This window comes from Bubalus kerabau, chromosome 4 (assembly GCF_029407905.1).
Source record: "Bubalus kerabau isolate K-KA32 ecotype Philippines breed swamp buffalo chromosome 4, PCC_UOA_SB_1v2, whole genome shotgun sequence".
NCBI classification, from domain to species: domain Eukaryota; kingdom Metazoa; phylum Chordata; class Mammalia; order Artiodactyla; family Bovidae; genus Bubalus; species Bubalus kerabau.
The window spans coordinates 43,601,320-43,614,194 of record NC_073627.1 but is presented as its reverse complement, the minus strand read 5'-3'; the positions used below and the strand labels follow the sequence as shown (position 1 = coordinate 43,614,194).

The 12,875-nt window shown below is 36.7% G+C and overlaps 1 protein-coding gene across 1 annotated transcript in view; it reads left to right on the top strand.

Annotated features, from left to right (window-relative positions):
* Nucleotides 1-12,875, top strand: part of TAOK1 (TAO kinase 1) — a 107,552-nt gene that overhangs the window by 47,398 nt on the left and 47,279 nt on the right. The window contains exons 3-6 of the mRNA XM_055577078.1: nt 6,675-6,746; nt 10,192-10,293; nt 11,510-11,555; nt 12,100-12,196. Coding sequence (XP_055433053.1) covers nt 6,675-6,746; nt 10,192-10,293; nt 11,510-11,555; nt 12,100-12,196 — 317 coding nt within the window. The remainder of the gene's footprint in view (nt 1-6,674; nt 6,747-10,191; nt 10,294-11,509; nt 11,556-12,099; nt 12,197-12,875) is intronic.

The window sequence follows — 12,875 nt, the reverse complement described above, 5'->3', positions numbered from 1 at the left end:
TCTAATCTGTTACTAGAAATATACAAATTTAGGAATACTGTATCTTGTTGAATTGTCCCATTACCATTAAGATTTCACTCTTTACCTTTTACAGTATTTCTTGCTTTAAAAATCTACTTTTGATATTATTGATAGGTTTCCTTGGCTAATGCTCACATAGTATTTCTTTTTCCCTTTCATTATGTGAGAGCATCCTTATGTAGCCTTTGTGAGTCTGATATTTTTGGCCCAGGGACTGTTTTTAATACAGATGCCTGCCACGTCTTTCTTCGGTGTATGGTGACTTTTATCCTCTTGATAGCGCACTGGATGTTGAGCAGGGCCTCCTGTTTGCTCTGTAATTGTCACAGCCCTGTTGGAGATAAGGTCTGCTTCCCAGTTATTGCAGTGGAAGCCCCCAAATTGGTTTCTGAGCTGTGGTATGAGGTAGGTGGGAATGGGGTGCTTCTGCTGGGAGTGCAGCCACTGTGTATGCCTCCACAGAAGCTGTCCACCAGGAAGTGGGCTCTGTGGTGCAGCCTGCTGTGTGCACTCACAAAGTACACTGTAGTTGGCACTACCCTTGACCCCACCTCAGTTGAGGAATACAGGCCGTCACCCTGGATATCCCTCAGGTTCTGTGCTCACAAAACCAACTGGGGAGATCCACCACAATCAGGCACCTGGACCTACCATGAGGGCTATAGAATCAGTCCAGACCCAGGCTCTGCCTCTGTGTGCCTTTGCCCTCAAATCCCGCAGTTGCCAATACTGGACCTCCCCATCTTTGGAAGCACCAGTATTCCCCCGTAACGCCCCTCAGACACTGGGCTTACAAAGCCGCCAGTAGCAGTGTGAATCCACCAGTGTTGAGCTCATAGAGGGGGGGCCACATCTACTGTGAGCTCCTAGAAAATGAGGCTGCTGTGGTAGGGCCCTGCCTGTCCCTTTACATGTGTGTTAACTTGTGTTTGGTCCCTCAGTTGTGTCCGACTCTTTGCGACCCTATGGATTTCAGCACGCCAGACTTCCCTGTCCTTCACTCTCTCCTGGAATTTGCTCGAACTCATGTCCATTCAGTCAGTGATGCCATCCAACCATCTCTTCCTCTGTCACCCCCTTCTCCTCCTGCCCTCAGTCTTTGCCAGTATCAGGGTCTTTATGAAGGAGTCAGCTCTTTGCATCAGGTGGCCAAAGTGCTTCAGCATCAGCATCAGTCCTTCCAATGAATATTCAAGGTTGATTTCCTTTAGGATTGACTGGTTTGATTTCCTTGCAGTCGAAGGGACTCTCAAGAGTCTTCTCCAACACCACAGTCCAAAAACATCAATTCTTTGGCGCTCAGCTTTCTTTATGGTTCAACTCTCACATCCATACATGACTACTGGAAAAACCATAGCTTTGACTAGACAGACCTTTGTGATTTCTGTTGCGGCCCAGATGTGCATTTTGGGGTGGGGAGTAAAGGGAGGTGGCCAGGACCATCTGTGCTGGTCTCTGCCTGCCCTGTCTCCCTCAGGCTGGTTGCTGGACTCTCTCTGAGCCTGTGAAGCTCACTGTCTGTCCCAGCCCATCTCCCAAGAAGTGAAGGGGATTCCCAGACTGAGGGAACTTTGTTCTTTCATAGCTCACCCTCAGGGGCACAAGTCCTGTCCCAGTTCCTTTTTTTTTTTAAATTCACCCTACCCTGTTACATGGTGATCATTCTTGCAACTTGGGTTGTATGAAATCTTTTTTTGTTTGTTTTGTATGAAGTCTTCTGCCAGTGTTCAGTAGATATTCTGTGAGACTTCTTCCACATGTAGGTTATTTTTTTTAATGTTTCATTTTATATTGGAGTATAGCCGATTAATATTGTGATAGTTTTAGCTGCACAGCAGAGCGATTCAGCCAGATATACACATGCATCCATTTTCCCCCAAACTCACCTCCCATCTAGGCTTTCTGGAGAAATGTATCATTTTCTTGCAGGGGCAGGGAACATAAAAGATAAGCCTTATAAGACCCTGTATCAGAAAGCTAAAAAGTGCTTTAAAAAAAAAGAAAAAGAAAATGGGGCCTGTCAGAAAGAAAATGGAGCCAGCTTGGAGGGCCATATCTGAAAGAATTTGAACATCAGTATAAAGATAGTAGTGAATTATACCCATTTAATAAAAAGGGAATTCATAATTTCCATGATAGAGAAGGATGGATGGATGAAAAGGGAGAGCTTTTCCTTAAAATAGAATGCCTGACTGATATATGTGAAGGGAATGGCATAGGTGTTTATGGGGGGGAATCAGCATTTTGTTATCATCATAGTGAACTGTCATTTTGTTTGGGGCTTTAGTGTTTGCTAAATCTAAGGGAAAATTTTGATGAGCAAGATGTTTACATGGTTTTAAAGTATCTCTCCACAGATTGCTTGTTAGATACAAGGTAGGAAATGGTAACTTTGCCTATACACATTGGAAAACCAGAGACAATGCCTTTAGCGGGTGAGTAAAATTGGTAACACCAGTGAGGAATGGACACATTGTATACCTCCAGATAAGATACCCTGGGAGGGCACAATATTCTTCTAGTGTTCTGGCCAGGGGTGTATAATCAGAATCTAATCTTGAAAAACTGTCAGACAAGCACAAGTTTAGTTACATTCTCTAAAAATACCACTGCGTATTCTTCAAAAATGCCAGTATCATGAAAGACAAAGAAGGGTTGTGAAATTGTTCTAGATTAGAGGAACTAGTAAGACATGATAAGTAAGCAAGATATGTGATCCTGAAGGGAAGGAAAACATGTTAACAAACATTTAATATTTTTATATTTTGCTTTTTAAAAACACGAATAAATAAAAGTCCTATCTCGTTTTAACTTGGTCATTTAATTTGAATTTTGTCATTACTATGTTTGGATTTTATTAATAGTCATGTTTTAATTTAACATGTATTATTTATTAACAATGTATATTATTTATATCAATAAAATGAATGTAATTATTTTATAATGTGTTATTTTATGTATTCTTTATTATGTGGGGTTTTATTTTTATTATTTAAAGAATTTTTTTTACTTTTGGCTGCATTAGGTGTTTGTTGTAGCCTGTGGGATCTTCTGTTGCACAGTGCAGGCTTCTCTCTAGTTGTGACATGTGGGCTCAGTTGCCCCATGACATGTGAGATCTTACTTACCCAACCAGGGATCGAACTGGTGTCCCGAGTTTTTCCAGATTTCCTGGTTTGTCTCTTCTCTGTCCTAGAATCCAATCCAGAATACTACATGGCATTTAGTGTACCCACTTTTAAATTAAGCTTTGGCCAATTAAAAGTGTAGCAGTTTATGGCTTCCCTGGTGGTCCAGTGGTTAAGAGTCCACCTTGCAATGCAGGGGGACACCAGTTTCATCCCTGGTCCTGGAAGATCCCACATGCCACCCAGCAACTAGGCCAGTGAGCTGCAGTTACTCAGCCCACATGCAGCAACTACTGTAGCCCGTGTGCCTAGAGCCTGTGCTCCACAACACAGGAGAAGCCATCACAATGAGAAGCCTGTGCACCGCAACTGGAGAGTAGCCTGGGCTTCCCTGGAGGCGCTAGTGGTAAAGAACTTGCCTGCCAGTGCAGGAGACACAGAAATGATTCAGTCTCTGGGTCAGGAAGATCCCCTGGAGAAGGAAATGGCAATGCACTCCAGTATTCTTGCGTGGAGAATCTCATGGACAGAGAAGCCTGGCGGGCTACAGTCCATGGGATCACAAAGAGTTGGGCACAACTGAAGCAACTGAGCACAAACATGCACACACCTCACACATACCTCGTAGTATAGAAAAATTAGCTCAAAATGGATCAAAGACCTGAATGTCACAGTTAGAACTGTAAAATTCTTAGAAGAAAATACAGGGGTATATCTGCATGTCCTTAGTTTAGCCAAAGGATTCTTAAATGTGGCACCAGAATCATGAGCAACAAAAGAAAAAAATAAATTGACTATAATCAAAAATAAAAAGTTTTATGCTTCAAAGTCGTGAAAAGACAGCCTACAGAATAGGAGCAGAAAAATTGTAAATCATATATCCATAATCTGATAAGGGACTTGTGTCTAGAATATGTAAAGAACTCTTTTAAATCAATCAAAAAACAATCTAATTTAAAAATGGGCAAAAGTCTGAATTGACATTTCTCCAAGAAAGATGTGTTAATAGCTAAGAAGCACATGAAAAGATGCTCAGTATCATTAGTCATGAATCTTGAAAAGAGTCAGTCACAAAAGACCACATATTACCTGGTTTCATTTATATGAAATGTCTAGAAAGGGCAAAATCTCTAGAGAGACAGAAAAGTAGATTAGTTGTTGCTTGGCGTTGCATGGGCAGAGAAAAGAACAGGAGGGTGTTAGCTAAAGGGTATGGAGTTTCTATCTTCTTTTGTTAATGGAGAAGATTTTTATTGTATAACACACACAAAATTTACCATTTTAACTATTTCTAAATGAACAATTTGGACTTTCTTTTTGAGGTGATGCAAGTTCTAAAATTGACTGTAGTGTTGGTTGCATGTAGTGAATATTCTAAATGCCAAAATTGTATGGTATGTAAAGTGTATCTCACCTGTTACAAAAGAAAGGAATATAGCTGTTTAGAAATGTTGATTAAAATAAAGGGGTTCTTAAATAAGCAGAGAATATTTTGAAAAAATAAATTTATTATATATTCAAGCCAGAGCTTCTGCGGATAGATCTGATTCACCCATTACAATAAGTAGTGCCAGTTTCCTAACCAATTCACTGGTAATTGAAATTGGAATGTGAGTAAGTTTCCCAGGGCCCACTTAACGGAGTCTTTTTTTTTTCAGGCCACTCTTGAGAAATAATTTACAGATGTGCTGTCCTTTTTTAAGTATAAATTATATACCATAAGTTCACCAATTTTGTGTGTGCATTTCAATCATTATCAGTAAATATGAGTTTAGCAGCCATCACCATAAAATAATTTAGAACTTTTATCTTTGGAAACTCCTTAAAATCTGAATTGAAGATGAGTTCTTCCAAAAGATGTTTTGAGATGGTTCTGATGCTTTTAGTGAACCCACTTTAATTATTTCGCAGCTATTCTCATGTACCTTCTTAATATATAGATTATAATTTTTTAACACATAGGAGTTTGGCTTTTTCTTTTCTAGTTAAATAGAAACTGGAACTTCTAGTTCTTTCCTGTTATATTTTGTTACTTTTTTTCAGACTGACTTCAGCACTATTAAATAATAATTGTGATAGCATTTTAGCAGTCTTGTCTTAAGCCTGATTAATAGTTGTTTACAATAGAGGTGATTTATCATGTTAAGAAAGGGCTTCCCTGATAGCTTAGTTGGTAAAGAATCTGCCTGTGATGCAGGAGACCCTGGTTCAATTCCTAGGTGGGGAAGATCCCCTGGAGAAGGAATAGGCAACCCACTCCAGTATTCTTGGCCTTCCTTTGTGGCTCAGCTGGTAAAAAATCCGCCTGCAATGTGGGAGACCTGGGTTTGATCCCTGAGTTGGGAAGATCCCCTGGAGAAGGGAAAGGCTACCTACTCCAGTATTCTGGCTTAGAGAATTCCATGGACTGTGTATAGTCCACGGGGTCGCAAAGAGTCGGACACTACTGAGCAACTTTCATTTTCATCATGTTAATCTACGTTTCTAATTTGTGTTTTCTAAGAATGTGGCCTTTTTTGCATTTGAATGTATTTAGAGTGGGGCCCTTTCTACATTTTCAGCATTTATGAAGTGCTTATATGTTTATTTCCCCCTTTACAAAAATGTGGTAAATTATGAAATTTTTTCTGGTAACAATCTTTTGCATTTCTGTAATTATAGTGTATATCATCCAAATGAAAAATTCTTCTAATGCTCTATAATATTTAAAAAATTTCTAGAGTTTTCTGGTCTTTATTTGGGCTTCCCTGATAGCTCAGTTGGTAAAGAATCCATCTGCAATGCAGGAGACCCTGGTTCAATTCCAGGGTTGGGAAGATACCCTGGAGAAGGGATAGACTAGCCACTCCAGGATTCTTGGGCTTCCTTTGTGGATGAGCTGGTAGAGAATCTGCCTGCAATGTGGGAGACCTGGGTTCGATCCCTGGGTTGGGAAGATCCCCTGGAGAAGGGAAAGGCTACCCACTCCAGTATTCTGGCCTGGAGAATTCCATGGACTTCAGGGATCAAACCCACACCTTCCACAGTGAAAGTAGAGTCCTAACCACTGGACTGCCAAGGAATTCCCCACTCAAGAGTACTTTAAAAATAGTTCATTGATGTTCTTTTCAGTCTGCCACCATTGTTTCTTTTACTCATATTTTCTTCTTTAGATCAGTTGTAGTAATTTATTCCTTCCTAGAAAATTGTCCATTTCATTGCAATTTCAAAATTGATTAGCATAGGCTTATATGTATATATACTAGTCTCATGTTGTCTCTTTGTTATAGTGCTGTTCAAATTTCTGTTTTTTCCTTAAATAGATCTCTGACAGTTAAACCCTGCTTTATATTTCTTTCCAAAGTACCAGCTCCTGGATGATTTGATAAGTTTCACTATATGGTTATTGGTGTTGTTTTTAATGTTCTTCAAAGTCAGTTTTGATGTCCTTTTTGACAGGTAGCTTATGAATGCTTTTATTCTCAAAGAAATTATTGCCCAGATTGTTAATTTTTACAATAATCTTTTCTTTGTTTTTTTTTTAAGGCCCGAGATGTGCGCACCAATGAAGTGGTGGCTATTAAGAAAATGTCTTACAGTGGAAAGCAGTCCACTGAGGTAAGTGAAATATTTACATTCTTATTCACAGGCTAGAAAAAGACATGCTATTTTTAATTGAGGATATTTTTAACTTTTTTCTAGAAGTATAACGTACCTGAAAGTACATACAAATACAACATATATCTCAGTCTGGTTTTTTTTTTTTTCCCACAAACTGAGTGTACCCATTTAACTTGTCCCTAGAGCCCATTATCATCACATCACTGGCATCTTAGAAGCTTCCCAACTTGGCCCCAGTTTCTAATTTTTTTAAACTGGGGTATAATATATTATTCGATTATCAGTTTCTAAAGGAGTAAACTAGGATAAGATGCATTTAATAGTAAATTATATTGGATGTAATTTTTTTAATGATTTGGAAATTAAGGGCTGATTATAAAAAACTAGTATGAAAAAATTTTTAAATACAATTATTAATACTATGATGAGTATACTTTAGTTTATTAATATTATGATTAGTGCTTTTCAGTATATTTAATTGCATGAATTTATTTTGTGGAATATAGTCTTTTTAAAAACTGGGATCTGTAATTTTCAACATAATTATTTTTAATTGTGGTAAAATACATATAACACATTTACCATTATAACCATTTTCAAGTATTCAGTTCACTGGCATTAAGGGCATTCATATTGTTTTGTATCCATCAGCACCATTCATCTCCAGAGCTCTTTTTCATCTTAAAAACCTAAAATTCTTTGCCCATTAAACAGCAACTCCCCATTCCCTCCTTCCCTCAGCCCCTGGAAATCACTATTCTACTTTCTGTCTGTATGAATTTGACTAAGTATCTCATGTAAGTGAAATCATGCATTTGTCCTTTTGTGACTGGCTTATTTTACTTAACATAATGTTCTCAGAGTTTATCCATGTTGTGGTATGTGTCAAAATTTCCATCCTTTTTAAGGCTGAGTGATATTTCTGTGTATGTGTGTGTGTTTATCCATCCATTCATCTGTCAGTGAATGCTTAGGTTTTTGTTGCTGCCTTGTTATTGTGAATAATGCCACTATAAACATAGGTTCGGAGAAGGCAATGGCACCCCACTCCAGTACTCTTGCCTGGAAAATCCCATGGATGGAGGAGCCTGGTAGGCTGCAGTCCATGGGGTCACTAAGAGTCGGACACGACTGAGCGACTTCACTTTCACTTTTCACTTTCATGCATTGGAGAAGGAAATGGCAACCCACTCCAGTGTTCTTGCCTGGAGAATCCCAGGGAAGGGGGAGCCTGATGGGCTGCCATCTCTGGGGTCGCACAGAGTCGGACACGACTGAAGCGACTTAGCAGCAGCAGCAGCAGCAAACATAGGTTATGCAAATACTTTTTTTGAGTCCTTAGTTTCTGTACAGACTTTTAGGTGTTTGATCAGAGTTGGAATTGCTGGATCAGTCTTTAACTTTTAAAGATCTTGGTTTTCTACGTTTTTGGAATTTCATTATTTTATGATAAATCTTGTTTTCGTGGTGATCATACAATGAGTACAATAACACTTACTATATTACTGTTCCATCATTTTGATACCTAAAAGACTCAATTTCTTACATGGTTACTGTCTCTTATTTTCCATTCTGTAGCACAACTTTAGAAATAGCTTTCATAGGTGCACTTGTACTGTATTGAAATGTTTGATTAGTCACACCTAGAATAAAAAGTTTCATTTAGAAGTCATCTATTCTCATCTAATACTAATGTCCTTCTTGACATTATTTTACACTGAAAAGATGCTGGGTTTTGTTTTGTTTTAAAAGTGTCAACTATCTTTGAAATTTGAAAGCTGTGGAAACATTTTCTGAGTTTAGCATTTATATCTTACACATTTTATATAAAAATTGTGAACATATTTTGCTTTATTTTGTTGAGGGCTTATGAAATAACATTGGAATTATGTGGTCTTACATTCTAGTACAAAACATTTTCTAAAGTTTTCTATTATGCTAGTTTCCCTGGCTTTGAAAATACGGCCCAAGTCAATGATAAAGATTGAAAACTAAAACAAGGACAAAAAATAGACTTCCTAGTTCCTATCCCACACCTGCCAAACCTCTGGAGTCTCTGGATATGGACCTAGTATCCTGTATTCTTAGAGTTCTCTGGTTGCTTCTTAAGAGTAACTATGTTTAGGACATGGCCTAAGTATCTAAGGTTGTCATGGAGTAGCTTATAACTGAAGGTTTATGTGTATTTCTTGGTATGTGTCATTGAGGAATGCTGTTAGTAAAATATGTAGGAAAATGTTTTTATACTGTTCCCCCCCCTCCCCCCGAACTTTCCCATATCAGTTGAGTTGAGTTCAGTCGCTCATTCATGTCCGACTCTTTGCGACCCCATAAATTGCAGCACGCCAGGCCTCCCTGTCCATCACCAACTCCTGGAATTCACCCAAATTCATGTCCATCGAGTCAGTGATGCCATCCAGCCATCTCATCCTCTGTCGTCCCCTTCTCCTCCTGCCCCCAGTCCCTCCCAGCATCAGGGTCTTTTCCAGTGAGTCAACTCTTCGCATGAGGTAGCCAAAGTATTGGAGTTTCAGCTTTAGCATCAGTCCTTCCAGTGAACACCCAGGACTGATCTCCTTTAGGATGGACTGGTTGGATCTCCTTGCAGTCCAAGGGACTCTCAAGAGTCTTCTCCAACACCACAGTTCAAAAGCATCAATTCTTTGGCGCTCAGCTTTCTACACAGTCCAACTCTCACATCCATACATGACTACTGGAAAAACCATAGCCTTGACTAGGATGGACCTTTGTTGGCAGAGTAATGTCTGTGCTTTTCAATATGCTATCTAGGTTGGTTATAACTTTCCTTCCAAGGAGTAAGAGTCTTTTAATTTCATGGCTGCAATCACCATCTGCAGTGATTTTGGAATCCCAAAAAATAAAGTCTGACACTGTTTCCACTTTCCCATATAGTAATGAATTATTCTCTAACATTTTATTTTAGAAGGTATGCACTTAGGGGTTTAAAATCTTCATTTGAATTTAAAAAGCAAACTAAACCTTAATGTTTGGCAGACAACATAAGCCAAAAACACAATAGATTAACTTTGTGCTATGTAAATTATACACCAAAAAGCTACAATTAATAACGGGAAGTTGAACTTTTGAAGAAATATCACTAAATATGGTATATAGTTTTCATCAATATATCTGATGTGTGATTGTAAAATTTTAATAAGACCCATTGATGGTACATTTTACAAAACTAAAATTTGTCCTACCCTGAATGGAATAATTTTGTAAGTTGTGTAAATTGAGTTATATACTGTATAAACGTAAGTTTCTAATTTATTATTTTGGTATTTAAATATTACAAATAAAGTTGTATGTCCTTGATAACCCATCTTAGTCTAATAATTATTTTTTTCTTATACAACTTGCTAAGGAAAAGCAGCTGTTCATAATTCTTTCCTTTATTTGTTTTTTTTTTTTCTCCCCACAGAAATGGCAGGATATTATTAAGGAAGTCAAGTTTCTACAAAGAATAAAACATCCCAACAGTATAGAATACAAAGGCTGCTATTTACGTGAGCACACAGCATGGGTAGGTATATTCTTTCCCCTTGCTATAATTTTAGTTGGCTGAAATGTTAGTTCTTATTGAGAGGAAGAGCAGCTTTTCCTAGAATCCTAGGCAAAGAAGATAATACAGGTTTTGCAAATTTATTGCAGAGATTTAGCTAACCTTTTATGTACCTGGTAAAATGTTCTCAGACATTTTTAGTAGTATCATTCTTCAAATGGTTTATCAAACATTGGTGAAAGCAGTTCTGTTATTTGAAGATGAAATCTAGCATATCTTTGACATAAATGTAATCTGTTTAACCACAAAGATCTTGTTGAAGTCCTGATGAGTCCTGGTGAAATTTGAACTGGTTGTGATTCCTTGGCTGAATAATACTAATGTTAGAGAGTTGAAACACTTTGTTATAAGAAGTGGAAATTAATTTTGCGCCATTGTTACCATTCATGTGATAATGGTAGTAATATTGTAGCAGTGTGGGCATAATAACTGTATCTTTTAAGAGAAAGGCAAATTTTCTTTAAATAAGAATGATTCCTTATTTTGAGTAATTAGTAATTCACAATTAATTTTCATTTTAGTATACTGAACTTAGATTTGTAATCTTGGGTGCATTTTCATCCAGTTTAATTTTGATGGTGGTCGCGGTGGTACTCAAATACAAGGCTGTGGTTAAAGAAAAACTTTGACTTTTTTTTTTTTTTTAAAGCGACTTTGGGGAGATTACCTCTCTGTCTCTCAAGTTTCTTCATTTGTACAATAAACATAGTGATAGGGTCTACCTCATAAGGTATTTGTGAGGATTTACCTGGCACATAGAAGATGCTCAAGATGCTCTGTGTTTGCGTTAACTGTAACCTAAGCTTTGTTCAGAGAACAATTTTTTGCTTCCTAGCAATTTTCAGTATTGCTGCATACTATATACTATAGATTAATAGTAACAGCATATGTATATTCCTTTATAATTTTAGTAGTAGTTATATCTGAAATACACATCTTGTACAAGTAATTGTATGTTGGTAAATGTACCATTAACACTACTTACACATTTGACAAATTACTAAATACATAAATAGTCATTTTTTTAAGGTAAATGGTGACTAGGATTTGTTTTGCTTTAAGCTGTCTTCTTGAACTCTTTGGTAAATTTATTTAATCTCAGATAGAATCTTTTTAATATATTTTAATGCTTTTTTTAATATATTTTAATGCTTTCATAACTTTTTTTCCCATGTAGCTTGTAATGGAATATTGTTTAGGATCTGCTTCAGATTTACTAGAAGGTAGGTTTCCTTTAATTATTAAGAAAAAATAGTATTAGCACAATAAAATGAGAATTCAATGAGAAATTTCTTAAATAACGTACAAATTTTTCAGAAAGAATAAAAATCTTAAACTTTTCTGTGTTCTCAGCATAATATGCATTGTGGTCATTAAATATTATATAGTAGCATAAAAGTGATTTTTTTCTCTCATTATCACTTAAGTTTTTTTTGTATTCTTTGTCATTCACCTTAATCTGTTCTTCTATTCACAGTGAAGGTATATGAGAATAAAGGGAGAACATTTATTATTTTTGTTTTTGTAGTCACCAAATAATTGCTTATTTGTTGTCAGGTTAGACAAAATTGGCTGTGAACTATACTTCAACAGCTAGGTACAGCTGTATACTAGTTGTAAAGTTCAGTAGGCTTATTTTATTATCTTGGGGAGAATATCCCTTCTTGCACACTGTTAGTTTGTAAAAATTGCCCTATATATTAGGTATCTATATTTATTTTTAAACAAAAATAAAAAGTATTTTCAAATAACTTTTTTTATTTTAAGTTCACAAAAAGCCATTACAAGAAGTGGAAATAGCAGCAATTACACATGGTGCTCTCCAGGGATTAGCCTACTTACATTCTCACACCATGATCCATAGGTAAGTAGTTTGAAAATTGTTATATACTAATAAGCAATGACTTGTTGTATTTACCAACCCTGAAACTTACTAACCCTGAAATTTTGTTGGTTATAGCCAAATAAAAGCATTTCTTCTAAACTCGTTTTTTAGATTGTCCATGTTAAGAACAACATACTGGTACACTTGATCTCTCTGTTTAAGATAAGTTTTATCTTTGTCTATACATGATGCCAGACTTTCTGAAGTACAGGCATACATTTTATTGTGCTTTGCTTTATTTCACTTCACAGATATTTTGTTTTTACAAATTGAAAGTCTGTAGCAATCTTGTGTCAAGCAAGTCTTTCAGTGCCATTTTTCCAGCAGCATTTGCTCACTTTATATTTCACATTTTGATAATTCTCACAGTATTTCAAATTTTTTCATCCTTTTTGTTATGGTGATCTGTTGATCAGTGATCGTTGATGTTACCATTATGATTGTTTTGGCATTTTTTAGCAGTAAAATATTTTTGAATTAAGTTATGTACATTGTTTTTTAAAGTAAGGCTATTGCACACTAAGTAGCCTACACCAGTGTAAACATAACTGTTATATGCACTGAGAGGCCAGAAAATTCATATGACTTGCTTTATTGCATACTCGCTTTGTACAGATAGTCTGGAATCAAACCTTAATATCTCTTAAATATTGCCTGT